The sequence below is a fragment of the Lissotriton vulgaris genome, chromosome 1_1 (assembly GCF_964263255.1).
Source record: "Lissotriton vulgaris chromosome 1_1, aLisVul1.2, whole genome shotgun sequence".
Classification (NCBI taxonomy): Eukaryota; Metazoa; Chordata; class Amphibia; order Caudata; family Salamandridae; genus Lissotriton; species Lissotriton vulgaris.
Genome location: NC_141685.1, coordinates 1329510472 through 1329529102, shown reverse-complemented (window position 1 = coordinate 1329529102; position 18631 = coordinate 1329510472). Strand labels below are relative to the sequence as shown.

Here is an 18631-nt window from a genome sequence, read left to right as displayed (position 1 = left end):
ACCCACTTCCCTACACCATCTGCCAGTCTGCATCATGCAAGCTGTGCGACTACCCACGATAGGGTGGCCCATTGCGGCTGATGGGGTGAACAGTGTGTTGTCTTTGCAGAATGAGGAATATCAGGAGTTGGATTTAGAGTGGGCTACGAAGAAGTGACATTTTGTATTTGGACCACGATGTGTGTTTTTTTATTTTTTAACTGTGTTTTTCAACTGATGTCAGTCTTTTTACTGTGGGCAAGCTGAAAACACTACAGGAACTAAAAAACAAGTTAGTGAGCTATGGGGTGCAGGGCTGTGTTCCTTTTCCAGCCAGAGTGAAAGCGTTTGTAGTCAATAAAATCAAACTTTTCGAGAGTGATGATGTTAGAGGTTTTATGAAAGACCAGAGCTTTAGAGGAGGAAGATGAGATACATCATGTATTAGACTTAGTAGATAAAAATTAACTGCTATTTAGCCCTTCCAGGACAAGGCATTCGATTTGTCCCTGATTTCCCCACAAGGTTTATATCCTATTCGGAAGCTGTTAGTCCAGTTGGATATGAACAGATTGTTGTATAGAATGGCCATGTCCTTACATCTACTCTCATTTTTGTGAGGGATGTATTGGCTTACTAATTTGGATATTTTACTTATTTTTAGATGATGTGTGAAGCTTCACGGCATATTGCTATTGTTTAATGTGTATGTTGTAGGGTAAGCATGCCCCCACCTAAAACCTATTCATTCAGGCTTATAAAAAAGGTCAAAAGCCTCAGACTCTTTTTAATAAAGAGCATAATTTCCAACCAGGGAGGTGCAACCAGGGGTCGATCTCTCCAACTCTGCTTCACCCTCTTGGAATACTTTTTAACAACATACTCTTCCAAGGTGCCATTCCAATACTTCCCAGTCTACCCTTGCAGCATCTGAAAGCCTTGATGTGGTATTCCCTAAAACGTTTTGGCTTCACACCTCCTGTTTGAATTCTTTTGTGTTGGCACTTCTCCATGCAAACCAGCTAGTTCCCTTTTCCCCAAGTTTGATAAACTTGGTTTACACCCAATTGGCACACTTAATTTACTTATGTCACCCTCATCAAAGACTTCAACCCATCAGCCACGAGAACACCATTAACCCCCCCTCCCCATTTGCTACACCCTCACAAATGTATTCAACCGCAAAATCTCCACAATCTACGAACACTTCAATCCACAACCACCAGTAACCGACTTCAACAGGCACTTCAACCTCACCGACTCCAACACAAACACTATAATAAATTGTGACCTTCTCTCCATGCAGACCACTGCCACTATCATGAGCTTCATTCACTCAGGGGCACCCACAGACCCTTGTCCCCACCACATGTTCAATCTGGGGAACAACACCCATCAGCTAAGAACTCACAACAATCCTCATCGCTTCCATCTCCACGGTCTCCTTCCCAGACGCATAGAAACACACGGAAGTCAAGCTGCTCCTCAAAAACACAACCACTGACCCTAAAGCACTCAAAAACTACGACCAGTCCCCCTGCTCCCTTTCCCCGCTAGAGTCTTGGATTAAGCAATAAACCTCCAATCACCTAGAAAATTACACCCTCCTGGAACCCTCTTGGTACCCTCCCAATCAGGATTCTGCTCATACCACAGCAGGGAGTCAGCCCTAATCACGCCCACCAATGATATCCAGCCACTACTAGCCTGGAGAAAACTGAGCCCTGATTCTCCTCGATCTCTCTGCAGCCGTCAACATTGTCTCCCTCTACACCCTATTACACAGATTCCACTAGATGGGATTCCAAGGGAATTCCCTCGAATGTATAGCATCCTTCCTCACCAGAAGAACGTAGAGCATCCGCCTCCCTCCCTACTCCTGGCCCCAAGAATATTATCTGCAGTTACTCACTGAGCCTTACCCTGATCAACAAATATATGGCCACCTGGCCACCCTGGTCGGGTCCCATGGCATGAACATCATATCTTATGCATACGGCATCCAGCTCATCCTCTCCCTGTCATTGGACCCCACAGACACCAAAAATAACTTCCACAGGTGCATGGCTAGCCTTGCCAGTTGGATGCAGAACAAATGCCTCAAACTCAGCACTGGCAAAACAGAGATACTCCTCTTCAGGAGCAACACCTCCCCCTGGGAGCCAACTAAACTTGGCCCCCCCCACCCACGGATCCCTCGAGGAACCTTGGCATCATACTAGACCGCAAGCTCACTATGAAGCAACAGATAAACTCTGTCTTGTCCTCCTGCTTCCTCACTCTCCTCTTGCTCCAGAAGTGGCTCCCTACCAACACCAGACGCACTGTGACCCAAGCCTTCATCACCAGCCCCCTGCACTATGGCAACTCCCTCTATGTGGGGATCAACACACCACTGCTAAATAGACTCCAGACCATACGGAACTCAGATGCCAGGCTTATCCTAAACTTACAGAGGAGGACCCACATCTCCCAGCACCTCAAATCTCTATATTGGTTCCTCATCAACAAACTGTGTCAGTTTTAAATGCTAACTCACGCCTACAATGCCCTGCACAACAAAGGACCAGCCTGCCTTGATCACAGTGAACTTCCACCAACCCTCCAGAAACCTGTGCTGCACCTCCCTCTCCCTAGCCCACACCCCCACATCCACAAAAACAGGAGCGGGGCTTTGCTTTCTATAAGGCCGAGAAAAACTGGAATGGCTGACCCCTTCATCTCAGAATGGCCCCACCCTGCAGGAGTTCAGGAAAGTCCTAAAAATCTGTCTGTTCAGCTAACTCGCCCACCGCATCAGCGCAATATACGGGCAATATTTGGCAACAACCAACATATCCCCACACCAAGGAAACTACCTAACAAGGATTGCGCATACCAGGGAAACTACCTAACCAGGATTGCGCACCCAGTGCTGAAATGAAAGTCTCTGGCTTGCTGTCAAAAGTATCTGAAATAATGAGGGAGGAGCAGCTAGGAGTGTAACTCCCCCTTTTCACTGTGCCCGGCTCAAAATGCTCACTTTGTTAGTTATGCTGGGACATGTAATACCCAGAGTGTCCAGTTGTTGCCAGTTTCAATAGATATGACCATTGACGTTTCCTGTAAGTGTGTCCACAGTAACTGTTATTACTGGTAATGCAGCAACGTTTCCAAGCCAAAGACCTGCATGATACCATGAACCCCACTACAGAATGAGGATAAAGAAGCAGGTGGACTGACCCCGACATAGGGCTTACTCTCCTCACAAGCAGCATTCTCCTCATTCAACCTCCCATTGGTCAAAGCACTCGCATAGAAGATCATGTTTGTACTTGTCAAGTAAATCTGACCCTCAACTGGTTTATATTCCACCACAACCAAGAGCTCACACCCCTAGAAGGACAATTGCCTTGATATCTTTTTACCCGACAAGTAGGCTGTAGCCTCCTACACTGACAGACTCACCCCCTGCAATTATTTCTGATTAAGCTACATATTTAATCAGATAATAATCAAAGGTGCCACGAAACTGAACATACTAATGTTAACACCATTTGCAAATGCTTGAGTCATTTTAGAAACCATTCAGTAAAAAGGTTCAACATATCTTGTACTTCCCTAGCTTTCTGCACTGCTCAAGCCTTCAATAGATCTGGCCTCCTGAACAAAACCTTCTATTTCTCAGATTAGACCCTTCCTGATATCCGATATGATAATGTAATAATGAAAATGAGGCAGACTATTTTTGGTTATGTAAGAGTTCCTTAATCCATTGGTGTTTTTCAGTCACACCATTAATGTGGTTTGAAACAAGATTGATTTATCTTACTCTTAAGATTTTTTTTTACCCAGGGTTGTTGATGATGTTGTTTCACTCTGCCGTATGGACACCCTATGCCAACTCTGTCGACCTATTAACAGATTTTGTTTGACTTTAAGGCCAAAGTTAGCCATGAATCATGATAAAGCTGCCAAGAGCGAAATATGTGTCTGCTACCACATCTTTTCAGAGCATCCCTATCCTTAGCGAAATGTATCTAATTTTAACAAATATGTGGTGTAACTGGTATACATCAGTGAATTAAATAACTAACATCTGTCAAGTCTTCATTCTTGCAAAACAATATGGAATCCTGGATTAATACAGTTTAAGATATGGCATTTATTAATCTTGGTGTCACCTGCAAACAACAAACCAAACTTCGAGTTCTTTTCTGGCCGTGTAGATCACCTCCAGTGAAAGGAGTGTTCTACGCCACCTACATGAACACAACTAGGATTGCGCCATTGAAAAAAAGAGCACAATAGCACTAAATTACTTTTCTCCTCCCCTATTTCCAATGAATGTTTGTGTCAGGAGATGCAAGGGTTTTTTTCGGGAAAAGTTTGCTGGATATACTTTTGAGCCGTAGATTGCCTTTACTGCTTCTTGTAAAGTCACTGTGCCCCTGAGGAAACCTTTGAATTCGGATGTATTTAGTCGTACAACCTTTTTGTAACAGTCATACACTGCTGAGTCAAAATGCTAATTAATACTTAAAAGCAACTCAAATGTTTTCATTACACAAATGTTAACTCCCTTTGTTTGTCAGTTATAGGACTTTATTATTTCAGTTTTTATCTCTGGCGACTAGCAGAGTATGGTAGACACCCAGAATATATAGTATGAAGAGTGACTTCTCTTAAAACCTACATTGACTTGACAACACCTTTATCTTATTTATTTATTTATACTTGAATTAAAATGATTTATGATAATAAATGCATTCTGTGTTTACTATTATGGTAATTTGTTTGTGTTTTATCCTTTCAGCAACATATGCCGTACTTTCGAAAGAGGATGGTGTGGGAGATTCTTCATCAAACACTGCTTTGATCCTCCCCCCCCCCCCAAAAAGACAAGCTTTCATTAATGACTTACAATGCTTTCATCAGCTGGAAATGCAAAACAGTTGTGTCTGACATCAGTAAAAAAATACTCTGTATCAGTGTAGATCGAAAAAGTTAAAGGCGCTTATTTGAATATTTATGATTTTCGAACTTCAACATGGAGGCTGGACCAATAAGTATTTTCGACTTTTGAGTGGAACTCTGTTTATATTTTTTTAACTACATCGAACATACTTTGAAGACAGAGCATTGTATTTTACCATTTGTGCTTAAAAGCGATCACCAGTTGCAGTTCATGAACACATCCCGGGAGGCTGAATTAAACAAAACCACAAGTGCATTCCGGCTTCAGAAAAAATCTGCTGAGAGTGAATATTGAAAACTGGAAAGTAATGAACCGTGACCCAGAATGTGTTGAGCTTTATATAGTACCTATAGGGTACAAACCAGCCTAGAATGTGCCTGGCTGTCAATCTCTGAGGAAATAACATATTTAAGATCCTTTTTTTATACAAGACAGTTTTGTCAGTGTGTAGTTGTGATCACTTTAATGTGCCTATTAAATTACGATTTTCATAAGTCTGTGACCTGATAGACGAATGAAGTTGCACTTCTATTAAGATATCGATGACAACTTGAAGCTAGGGCCAAACTCGAAATCCATTATGAACTTGTGTTTTAGGACGTAGGTTTTTAACACAATTTTATCTGCATACTAAGCAACCATAAAATAAGACCTTATTATTTTGTAACCGTGAAGAATTCTAAAGTAATTTATACGTTTCTGAGAGGCAAACTATAGTTTTATACAATATCTGGTTGTATGTGGCATTTTCACAGATTGCACAGTTTGATTTCTACCCTTTTTGTATGTTTTTGAGAATTTGTAATGCATCTTAGAAACCAACTGTGTATGTATGATAATATTGCATTGTTAATGTACATTTTTTTAATGGGGCCTACCACACTGTATATTTCATGAAGCATATTTTGTTACATAGGTGTACGAATCCAGTTTATGCCAATATTTTTCAATTAAAGGTTTGAAGTAAATGGTTAAGTAGGCTTAAAGCATCGTTTTTTGGTGATGCGGAGTGTAGCATTACTGTGTATCTGGTTCATACTCGCAACCTGAAAATGTATCCTTTAAAAAAAAAAATAGGTTAATGTGTAGGAAGCTGGCTCTGTGTATACTGTACCAAAGTAAGGCATAGTGTGCAGAGTCCAGGAATTCCCCAGAGGTGTAGCAGAGGCTAAATTAGGTAAGTACTAACACTCATTTTGTGGTAATGTGGTCAAGCAGTTAGGCTTATCCAGAGGATGTGTTAAGCAATTACTGTATTTACTCAATCAAGGAATGATACACACACTAACAAAAGATATACTTAAGTTTTATTTTAGAACGAAGCAGGACTTTGCCCATGTGAGTAAAATATACTTTTAAATGCAAGACTGTTCAAGGAAATTCAGCTGTGCTTGGAATTACAATTCTTACAGGCTTTTATCACTTTTGAATGCAGTTTGTATCATACAGTAAATACCACACCCTAAGAGTTCTACATACAAGTTAAGTACGACACTTTATACTTGACAATTGAATTCATTTTGCCCCCTACATTAGCAAGTCCACACTTACATCAATTGTTGGGCCAAAATCTTATAACAAGGGTTCTATGGGAGAAAAACGGTTATCGGTTTTGGGGGTAAGTACTTGATTCACAGGGGGAAGTTTTGGGGGTTAGGACCAAGGTTCCCCAAGGTCTAGGAGGGCATTCTAGTTGCATTACCAGCTGCACCGGGGCTAGCCGGGTGCCAAGTGCAGGAGCCCGATGTTAGCCAATGCTGCTAAGGGGGCCTTCGCTTAGGGTCTGCTGATGAGCAAGCCACTCAGTTGTGAGAGGCAAGCTCCTGCAGTTAAGGTCAGCACTGCATAGGCCAACGACCAGCACAGGAGCTTCACCACCAGCGGCACTGGGGCGGCCAGGTGCAGGGTGCAAGTCGGACGTCTGGAACCCTGTGGTTTCAAATAGAGACCTCCGGTTTCGGAAAGTTGCTGCAGGCTCAGGCAGGGAGACTTCCTGAAGGCCACCACCAGATGGAGAGGTAAATTGGGATCTTGAGGGATGTCAGGACACAGTCGGTTGTGCCGCCCAAGGCCGTGGGGTGTCGGGTGAAGGGGGTGCCTTCTGGTGTTAGGTTTTTCTTACCAGCTCCAGTCGCGGTCATGGGGACCCTTCAGGTTGAACCTGCAGGCGTTTTCAGGAGTCTTGAGGGAGGCTGGGGATCAACAGATCCCGCGTCAGGATCGCTGGGTAGACCTCCTTGGAGTGTTGGGCCACTCAAACTCGGGCTGTGAGCGTCAGGTGCAGAGTGGTGCAGAATCCCAGAGTCAACAGAAACCGGAATATGATGGTGAGTCTTGGGTTGGGCAAATCCAGTGCTCATGGCAGACAGTCTGGGAAGGTCGCATGGCAGGTCTGGGGGTTGCTGGCTGCTGGACTCACTGGAGTTATTGCTGTAGTCCAGCTGTAGACTGGACAGGCATGTAGGGAAGGGGTAAAGGCAGCTGGTGTTCTCTTCTTTGTCCTGGGTCAGTATGGCTCTCCAGTTCTTCTTCTTTCTTCCTCTAATCTAAGGAGGCAAGTTTCAGAATTGCCCCTAAATACTGTATCTAAGTGGTGTGCAGGTCAGGACCAATAGGTCCCTTCCTTGGGATGGGTACACCCCTTATCATGCCTCCCTCCAGTGGGTGGTGGCATGAGACTCTTCCTAATTGACTGAGTCGCCTCATCTTCAAGATGCAGGGGACTGAGATGTGTGCTTCACCACGCCTCCTCCACCTGAGGGGTGGGGGTGGCATAGGTGGGTACAGCTCTCTTCCTAGCTTAGATTTCCTGATAATTTTCCAGCCCAAAGTGCGGGTCAAAACCGGTGGGAGCCAATTGCTGGGATCAGTAAAAGGCAAGGACATTGTCCAAAGGAGGCAGGCCTTTGAAGCTTCCCCTTTCGTGGACCCAGCCCATCCTGGGTGAGAAGGCATGACATATTGCTCAACATAGGCTTTGTTTCTGGACCCAGGGGCCAGAAACCTGCCTGGTTGTGGCAAATGGAGGGCAGTCATTCAGGAACCACACCAGGGCTGGTCGATTTTCAAGGGGCATCTATAAGGTGCCCTCCGATTGCTTTTTACATTAAATCCCACACTGGCATCAGTGTGGGTTTAATGTGCTGAGAAGTTTACTACTAAAGCCATTATGGAGCTGTGGGGTTCGTAGTGACCAGCTCCCAGACCATATACTCTTTATGGCTTTACTACACTTACAATGCGTAAGAATGGATTTAGTCACTGTAGAGGTACAGAGCTCATGCCTGTGTACCCCCACCTTAGGGTTAGTGCACCCTGCTAGAGGGGCGACTTACCTATGCCTTAGGCAGTCGACTGCAGGCATGGCCCACAGGGATGTGTGCGATGTCGACTCCTCACTATTCTCTGCACCAAAACATACAGTCTGCAGTGGCAGTTTGTGTGTAAAGATGCAGGGCCCCTAAGGGTGGCACAATAGGTGCTGCAGCCAGTGGAGTCCTCCCTGGTCACAGTGCCCTTTGTACCCCTGGTACCTTTTACAAGGGGCTTACCTGTGGCCAGGGGATGCCAATTGTGAATACAAAGGTACAGTGTTGGGAAGGAACACAGGCCCTGGGAACCTGATTCGCAGGGATGGCTACATCAGCAGCTGCCAGTCATTTGCGTTGCACGATTGACGTATTGCAGCAAGTGCGACGAGTACTGCGTATGTGGATTAGTACACTGCACAGTTTAAAAGGGGTTGCAGGTATGCCGATGAAGGGCAACCATCCGGTACAACTAACAGAGAAAATTGGTGCAGTGAACAACTGACCAGTACCCTGATGAAATTGCCGTAAGATCACATTGGCAACCCTTGTCCCCACCAGGTAGGTGCCCCCCCCTCCGCACAGCGCCACCTGTGTCTCCCTGCCCCAGTTGCCGCTGCTGAGGAAGTTAGAGACCCTCCACCACCGCAGGCTACCACCTGCGCCTCATCCCTGGTGGCCAGTGGTAGGTAGGTTTATTCATCCTCCACTTTTATTGCTTTTATTGTATTGCCTGCATTTTCATTGTTGTCTGTGACTGCTGTTGTCTGCCTTCCCCCACTGCCTGTACGTGGTCCGTGCCCCTTTTTCTCTGTTCCCCGTGCTCCCTCTGCCCGGTCTTTCCTTCTATACTCCTCGCTGCCCCCAGTCTCTGCCCGGATTTCCCTTCTGTTCCGCTTGCTGCCCTGTGCCTCTCTGCCCGTTCTGCCTTCTGTTCTTAGCTGCCCCTGTATTTCTGTGTTCTGTAATTTGCCTCTGTGCCACTTGTTTTTCCGGTATTTCTTTGCCCTTTTGCCTTCTGTGCTACTAGTTTTTCCCTTGTTTTTGTGCCCCTTTTGCCTTTTTTTCCACTCTTTTTTTTGTGCCCATCTGCCTTCTGTGCCACTCTTTTTTCCCCTCGTTTTTGTGCCCCTTTTGCCTTCTGTTCCACTCGTTTTTTGTGCCCTTCTGCCCTTTGTTCCACTCGTTTTTTTGTTTCCTTCTGCGCCACTCGTTTTTCCCTTGTTATTGTGCCCCTTTTGCCTTCTGTTCCACTCGTTTTTTGTGCCCTTCTGCCCTCTGTTCCACTCGTTTTTTTGTGGCCTTCTGTGCCACTCGTTTTTCCCTAGTTTCTGTGCCCCTTTTGCCCTTCTGTTCCACTCTTTTTTAGTTCCCTTTTGCCTTCTGTGCCACTTGTTTTTCCCTCGATTTTGTGCCCTTTTTTCCTTCTGTCACCTTCGTTGTCCCTCACCAGCCTCGCCCCGCCCCCCCCCCTGACGGCCCACTGCCCATTCGCTGCCCCGCCTCCCAGCTCTCCTCCCTCCCACCTCCCCATATATGCCGGCCGCTGCGCGGCCGCGCCTCTAGCGTGCCGAAGGCCCGCCTAAGGCAAGCCTGTCTGCGCCCGTCCGTGCCTGGACCGAGCCCTGCGCCACAACCTCTGGCCCCCGCACCCGCCACGACGAACGCCGCCACTACGACTCCAGCACTCCCGACGGAGCCACACCTGCTTCAAGGCCGCCCCCGAAACGCACACATGGCCCTTTCACCTGCCGGAACTGCAGCTACACCAGCCTCAGAGCCGACGAACCACCCGCCAAGTAAGACCCCAACCACCTCCGATGCATACTACTGAACACCCGCTCGGCACGCAAGCATGCCATCGAGCTCTGGGACCTGTTCGACACAACATCCCCGGACGTCGCCTTCCTGACAGAGACCTGGTTTAACGACTCCTCCGCACCGGACATCGCCATAGCCATCCCAGACGGCTACAAGATCACCCGCAGAGACCGCACCAACGGAGTAGGAGGAGCAATCGCCATCGTCCACAAGAACAGCAGCAGGGTCGCAACTAGCACGACGGCGTGCTCAGCACCGCCTAACACATGCATTTCCAGAGCCACACAGACCCTAACTCAACTCTGAGGCACCCTCGTCTAACGAACCCCCCCCCCCCCCCAGATCCCACCCCCAGTTCAGCGACTCAATTGCCGACTTGCACGCACACCCTGACCTCCACTTACTACATCCTCCTCGGAGACCTGAACTTTCACCTTGAAAACAACGACAACAACTCCTTAACCCTGATCGATCTCCTCGCCAACCTTGGACTGAAGCAACTCATCACAACGCCCACCCACTCCGCCGACCACACGCTCGACCCAGTCTTCTCCTCAAGCCTGCACTTCTCCATCAGCCACACCACCGAACTCCTCTGGACCGACCACCGCTGCATCCACTTCACCTTCCAGAAGCCCACCGCACCCAACAGATCCCCTGCCGCTGCAGGAGCAAAATCACCGAAGACCAACTACACGCAAACCTCTCTCTCAGCCCACCCACCGAACCCTCCAACACCGACGACACTGCCCACAGCCTCAGACGCTAGATCGAGGACTTCGCCCCGCTGAAGAAACACCCCCCCTACAGAGAGCCGGAAACTAGAGAAGAAATGGCACAGTGAACAAACTCTGGACAGCCACGCAGCACACAAGGACACCATCCGAAACCACCACCACCTCATCAGGGTGGCCAAGAGGACCTCCTTCAAAGACTGCCTCGACAACAACGCACACAATAGCAAGGAGCTCTTCAACATCGTGAAGCAACTCTCCAACTCTAGCTCCAACACCAACGACATCCCCCCACGTCGCAAGCCCTGTGCGACTCCCTCGCCACCTTCTTCCACCGCAAGATAGCAGACATCCACGATAGCTTCAACACCCAGACAGCCCCAACAGACAGCAACACAACAGACCCCCCCGCACACCATCGACCACGACCCCCTGCTAGCCTGGGCCAGCGTGAGCATCGATGACACCATGACGTGGGTGAGGTGGAGGAGGAGGACAGGAAGTCGCTTTTATTGAGCATGAGACAAAGCCTCAACTCCATAGACACCAAAATGGACACAATGAACTCAAGAATGGAAGCAATGGTCAACAAACTAGACCAGCATGACTATTGCATAAAGGAGGTTGAAACCAGGGTGTCCGACCTGGAGGATGGTGCTACCACCAGTAAAAGTCAACTCACACACATGGACAAGCTGCTCCGCGTCATAGCCGAAAAGAATGAGGATTTGGAGGCATGCTCCAGAAGGAAAAACGTGCGAATTCTAGGCCTGGCAGAATCCACCAATGTGGGCTGGATGGAAGATTTTGTTGAGAAACTAGTCACCGACCTGTTGGGCAGGGAATCCTTCTCGGCTCACCTGGTGGTGGAGCGTACACATAGATCTCTGGCGGCCCGACCACCCCCAGGAGCTGCGCCACGACCGGCAATAGTTCGCTTCATGAACTATCGCGACAGGGACATGGTTCTCCGTCTTGCTCGGGAACGTAAGCAAGTCCACTTTGAGAACACGACTTTGGCGTTCTTTCCCGACTTCACTCAATCAGTGCAGGAAGCTCGATGCAAGTTTTCCTCAGTTAAAAAGAAACTTCAAGCGCAGCAGATCCCCTACGCAATGCTGTACCCAGCAAAACTAAAGATTACTCATCTTGGAAGGCAGCAATTCTTTCAGAACCCGCAGCAGGTTGAAGACTATCTTAAACGCCACCGTAAGGCTACATCAGCGGGATCTGGTCCACGAGAACATTCCAGGTCTTCCTCTCCTCTATTACAACAGGACTGAGGACTCTTCTAACTCTGTGCCATTTATAGGCCTCTGGGTCGCTTCACTGCCGGTATCCTGATTTGCAGGGGTGATGTATGAATCTGTTTACTACATATGTTCTTTAACCACATGCGCGCTGCTGTTCTTCTGCTGTCATGCTGACTTTTTAAAAAACCCATTGTTCATGACGAGCTGGGCTCGTCATCAGTGTTTGAGGAGGCTACACCATGACGAGCCCAGCTCGTCATCAGCCTCGAAGGGGTTATGAATCTGCCCGGCAATCTGCCCCGTCCCGCCAGGTCTTGCTGTTGGAAACAGGCTGAGAGGCAGGTGAGAGTATGGGAGGCAGAGGGCGGGTTGTGTGCCCCTGGTGTTTCCCTACATGGGCATTCCCCATATCGACATGTTAACATTTGGACGTAAGAATCCTGTTGGGGTAGTTCAAAGGGTGGGTGGGATGTGTTATACCTGGCAAGTTGGGGATGCCGGAGTGGGAAGGGGGGGACAATTCCGTAGATGTCACATGGCTACCTATTCTTATAATGATAGCAACATAGCACAACTGAATACAGGCCGTCTGCACAGAGGTGATGGAAGATAATACATGTGACAAGCACACTGTTACAATAATGTCATGGAATGTGCGCGGGCTGAACAATCTGAGGAAAAAGAGACGGGTACTGGGATACCTAGATCGCCACCATATCTGTTGTATGGGGCGGGGACTTTAACACGATGATGCGGCCACAACAAGACAGGTCTAACGTCTCCCCTGCCCATTACACCAACACAAGTAAGGTGCTGCAGGACCTCATAGTAGGCAACTACCTAATAGACTCCTGGAGGCATATGCACCCCGCCGGTAGAGAAGGTACCCATTACTCGGCGGTCCATTCCTCTTGGGCCAGACTCGATTACATATTCTTATCTGCGGGAATGGCACATTGGATAGGGCGTGTGACGCATTTGGCTCGCACGTACTCCGACCACTCACCTGTCATAGTAGACCTACAGACCCCGACGCAGCACTCCCCTTACAGGAGCTGGCACCTAAATCCCCTACACTTGCAGGATGCAGTCTTTAAGATGGAACTAGAGCAGGATATCCAAGACTTTTTTGAGCGTAATATTGATTCGGTCTCTAGTATTACCGCAGTGTGGGAGGCCTTTAAGGTCACGACCCGGGGGTGGTGCATTTCCAAAGGTGGGGGGTCCTAAAGACTCTACAAAATGACCTCAATAACCTGGAAAAGACACTGAAGCAACTCGAAACTGACATTGCCACGAACCCCGATGAACACACCCTTAGGGCCAAGATGCGCGACACGCTGTCAGAATACAAAGAACTTGCTGGTAGAGAGTGCAAGTTCCGGGGTAAACCATACATAGCGAGAGTGTACGGGGAGGGTGACAGGCCTGGGAAGGCCCTAGCGGCCGCAGTTAGGCCCCCTAAATTTTCCAACTATATTACAGCCATACAAGATGCACAGGGCAACCTCCATAGAAATCTCCCTGACCTGCTCAATACATTCAAAGACTTTTACAGTACCCTCTACTCCACCAAGAAGGGGGGCCCACTGGACCTCCAGCCTACCTCGACGATATGGCCGTGGCATGGTTGGGCGATACTCAGCGTAAATTTCTAGACCTTGACCTTGAATTAGACAAAATAACGGAAACCATAATGCCCATGAAGTCGGGGCGGGCCCCGGGATCGGACGGGTTGCTGATCGAATTTTATAAAACATATGCTCCCATACTGGCCCCAATCCTCAGGGAAGTCTTTTATACAGCACGGGAGGAAGGGTGCCTGCCGGAGTCTATGCAGGAAGCCGTGCTCACATCTCTACTCAAACCGAGGAAGCCCCCAATAAGCTGTGACCCAAACCGGCCCCTGTCTTTACTTAACTGCGATATGAAAATACTTGCAAAAGTAATAGCGACCAGACTTAACTTGCTAATGCAAAGACTCATGCTGCCCGACCAAACGGGATTCATACCAAATCGTGCCACAGCACATAACCTCAGAACTCTGGCCTCAGTACTGCAGGATATAGACCCCAAGAGCGATGCAGTGTTGTTTTTTCTTGACGCTACCAAAGCGTTTGACTCCCTTGAATGGGATTATCTGATGGGTATACTAGGCCGCATGGGTATCCCCGTCTCTTTCCTCCAGTAGATACGGCTATTATATCACCGTCCAGTGGCATCGGTACTTTTAAATGGCGCCAGATCCTCCTCCTTTCCCATCTTCAGGGGAACATGCCTGGGCTGCCCCCTATCCCAAATCCTATTTGCCCTGGCCATTGAACCTCTCGCTGCAAAGCTACGTCAGCACCACAATGACAAAGCACTGATCTACCCGGCCAGGCAGCTGCTTATCTCCCTCTATGCGGATGACGTGACTATATATATTCGCAAAACTCAGGAAAATCTAAACCCCGTTCTCAGAGAGATCACCAAATTCGGGACCATATCCGGTATCCAGATTAACTGGTCCAAATCGACAATCTTCCCCCTGACAGAGTCCACCCAACCACACCAGCTAGACTGCCCATTGGTCTGGGAATCGGAAGAACTGAAATACCTAGGCATCTACATCACTAGGGACAGGGATGCTCTGATGAGGGCTAATTACGTTACAACTATGGATAAAATCACCGACACCATTACTAAATGGTTGCGTATGCCCCTCTCTATGACAGGGAGAATTTCACTGATCAAAATGGTACTACTGCCTAAACTAATGTACCTTTTTATCAATATACCGTACCACCCAGGAAACTTATTTTTTAAAACACTCAGAACGCAACTAACAAGTCTAATATGGGAAGGGAAACAGCCGCGTCTCAGCCTGAGCACTATGATGCTGCCTTATTGTCAGGTAGGTTATGATGTGCCCAACTTCGAATATTATTACTATTGCGCACAGGCCCACTTTGCGTCGTACTGGTTCCACCCGCCACCCTATATGCCCCACCTTGCAGTGGAGGATGGCTACATGGCACCAACGCCCCTGTCGTCCTACCTCTTTACGTCGGTGAGTGACCTCGGGCGAGATCCCTCCACTGTAGACTGTAAGGTTGTGGCATGGCAGAGAATAGCCCATTAATTAGAATCCCTGATGCTATATTCTCCCAACATGACCCTGACCCGTAATCCCCTACTTGCCATCACGGGAGAGGGGATTTGCTGAAGGATGCTTGAGAACCTAAAATACTCCACTTGGGGTGATCTCTATCTTGGGAGGGCAATTTCGCATGAGGGAACAGTTCTTCGGCCCCCGCACACCTACGGTAATGGACACGTTCCTCTATACTCGGCTTCTCCAGAGTGTGAAAGCGGCAACCCCTGCATTTCCTGAGGAACCGACTACATTTGAACCCCTACATGCATTCTTGCAGAAAGAGCCTCCCAGGCATGCAGTATCTCTTCTCTATAAGCATACACAGGCAGCAAGATCATCTCGCGAGATTAGGGCCAGGCAAGACTGGGACAGGCATCTGGAGATCTCACTGTCTGACGAGCAATGGGAACGTAGCTGCACACACATAGAAGCTGTCACCGGGAATAGCAGATTGCATCTCATACATTTCAAGTTTCTACATAGACTATATCACAACCCTGCCAGGTTACACAGATTTCACCTCAGGGAAGATGATAGGTGCACTAGGTGTGGCGGGAAGGAGCAGACTTTCTCCATCTAGCATGGACTTGCCCCCAAGTCGCAATCTTTTGGGCACTAGCATTTGAAGGCCTATCAACTATGCTGGGAATTAGACTAAACCCTTGCCCACTGATGGGCGTTCTAGGCCTTTCCCAAGATGTCATTACTCCGCACAAAAAAAATCTTGCTATGAGTTTGCTTCTGGCGTAACGACAGGTTGATTGCCGCGGGGGTAGAGGGAGGGCACCTACATTTAAATGTTGGATCCAGACTATGACTACATGGCAAGAAAACCTAACGAGTTATGCAGAATTGTTACCTATGAAGTCCCGCCCGAAGGACATTTGAAGCCACTGACTACTTATTTGCTAGCACAGAATTACACTGCTGATGCGGGACAGGAAGAAATAGTTGCAGGAGTAGAGAATATTATCAGGTCTAACTGGGACCCCCTCTAGACACTCATGGTGAACTAGCTGGATTGTGCATGGAGATGAGATGTGGCTGGATGGGATGTGGCGACTGCTTGGAGCGCCATGACGGAATTACATATGTGAACAGCCTGAAAAGGCACTACAGAAGGGAGGCCAGTGGTAGAAAGATTATGCTATTGGGAGGTATGTCATTTAGTGCCAACTGGTATGGAGAACTATTACTGCCTATATTGTACGTTATCTTATCTTGAATATATCATTGTTCGTGCTTTAAGGGAACAGGTGGACATCAAGGGTAATAGGGGGGGCGGGGAGTTACTACCAAAATGTTGTAGCTACGGGAAGGCGGCCAATGCTGATGTGCAATGCAACTTTTGATTTGCCGGAATGTGTATTGCACTGATGTACCGTACAATAATTCAATAAAGGTTTTTGAAATTAAAAAAAAAAAAGAATTATCATCAATGTGTTGCTAGTGCAGAGGTAGTTACCTTGTTAATTCTGCATTTGTGTTCAGAAATTTGTATTTTAACTTTTTCTTTGTTTTGCCCACGTACAGTAACCCACATGGGCACTTTATTGCATAAATTACGCTGCTCGTATTGCAATCTTCCTTGTAGTATAACTTGATCTTTTCTCCAAGTCTGTGACCTGAGATAAAAAAAGTCACCTGTTGGCCTCCCTTTTCGGACCAGCTGGAAAAATCATAGATTTTTGTTTACAACCACTGATTCAGAAATGGCACACATCTATTCAGAACACATCGGATTTCATCTTGAAATTGGAGAACATCATTTTATCAACTAATGAAGCATATATACTGTGTACTATTGATGTAGTATCACTGTACACATCAATTGCCCATTCGGAAGGACTTGAAGCACAAGAATGGATGCTTTTGCAACACCCTGAACTTGAAATTAGCCTGGTCTTATTACTTGAACTTACTCATTTTTGCTTACATCAAAGTTATTTTGAATGGTCCAACAAGTTTTTCATGCAATTGAACGGAACATCCATGGGCTTTGCAGGGGCCCCTGCCTACGCCAATACTTTTATGGTGAAATATGAAGAGGAACATATCTTTCAGAATAGTGATTGGACTGAAGACCTTACATTTTTTTGCCAATATATAGATGATATTTTTATTGTCTGGTCAGGCACAGAATCCAAACTGGTTCAAAACATCATCAACTTGAATTCTAAAAATCCAAGGATACAGTTCACATATTCATTAAGTAATCAGAAGATTGCATTTTTGGATGTTTGGGTCCAGATCTCTAACCACCAACTAATCACAATATTGCATGAGAAATCTACAGACAAAAACAGTTTGTTACATTCTCGCAGCTTTCACCCTCAAAATGTATTGAACAACTTGCCATATTCACAGTTTCTGAGACTTAAACGTATTGACACCAAAGAAGAAGATTGTCTAGATAACATTTCTGCCTTCAAAGCAAAGTATGAAAGAAGAGGGTCTCCTGGTAAACTTCTTGATGATGCAGTAACCATAGCATTGGAACAGAATCGTCTCACTCTTTTAGTGAAAAGAAACACATTGGAAAACAAAAGGAATGTTTTTGTATCAAAATTTGCGATAAATTCACAAAAAATTAGGAGTATCGTTAATAAGCGGTGGGAACTGCTTCAGTCAGAAACAGATTTTCAAAACATCTATTCTGAACGACCACTATTTGCTACACTCGGTCAAAAAAATATCAAGGAACTATTAAGCAGAAGAAAAAAACACACCACCAAAACATGAAGCTGTTGGCATGCGGAGATATGCAAATTGTGTGCACTGCAACAATGTAATTCATGGCAACACCATTTCTCATCCACATACTGGAGAAAAGATCAAGTTATACTATACGGGAGATTGCAATACGAGCAGTGTAATTTATGCAATAAAGTGCCCATGTAGGTTACTCTACATGGGCAAAACTGAAAGAAAAGTTAAAATACGAATTTCTGAACACAAAAGCAGAATTCGTAACAAGGTAACCACCTCTGCACTAGCAACACATTGGTCAGAAAAACACCACACAATAGCTCAAATAAGATTTCAGATCATAGAGTTAGTGTCAGAAAGAGTTGGTGTAGACCTGAATAAAAGGCTGCTCCAAAGTGAGACATCCTGGATAAAACGATTGGGCACAATGACCCCGGGGGTCTCAATGACCGTATAGAAATTAGTTGTTTTTTGTGAATAAACCTGTATGTATTCAGTGATTGTCAGCATTTCATTCTCTTCATAACACATCTCTTTTATTACTAATACTGTCTATCTACTAATACATCTTTAATTTTCTAATGTTACCCCACATTATTTTTACAAGGAAGAGTCATGTTCATATCTCTTGACATTAAAAACCAAAGTCTTCACCTAGTAATATAATGTGTAGAGAAAATGGGCGTTGTTTTTACACTGTGTGATTTCTTTTCATTCAGTTCAGTCATCAC

General features: G+C 46.6%; 1 protein-coding gene across 2 annotated transcripts in view; it reads left to right on the top strand.

Moving 5' to 3' along the window:
* Window positions 1-5911, top strand: part of SENP1 (SUMO specific peptidase 1) — a 195765-nt gene extending 189854 nt beyond the window's left edge. For both annotated transcript variants that reach the window (XM_086966231.1, XM_086966241.1), the window contains one exon: window positions 4775-5911. In XM_086966231.1, the coding sequence (XP_086822357.1) occupies window positions 4775-4837 (63 nt within the window). In that variant the 3' untranslated portion in view covers window positions 4838-5911. The remainder of the gene's footprint in view (window positions 1-4774) is intronic.
* Window positions 5912-18631: the final 12720 nt, after the last annotated feature.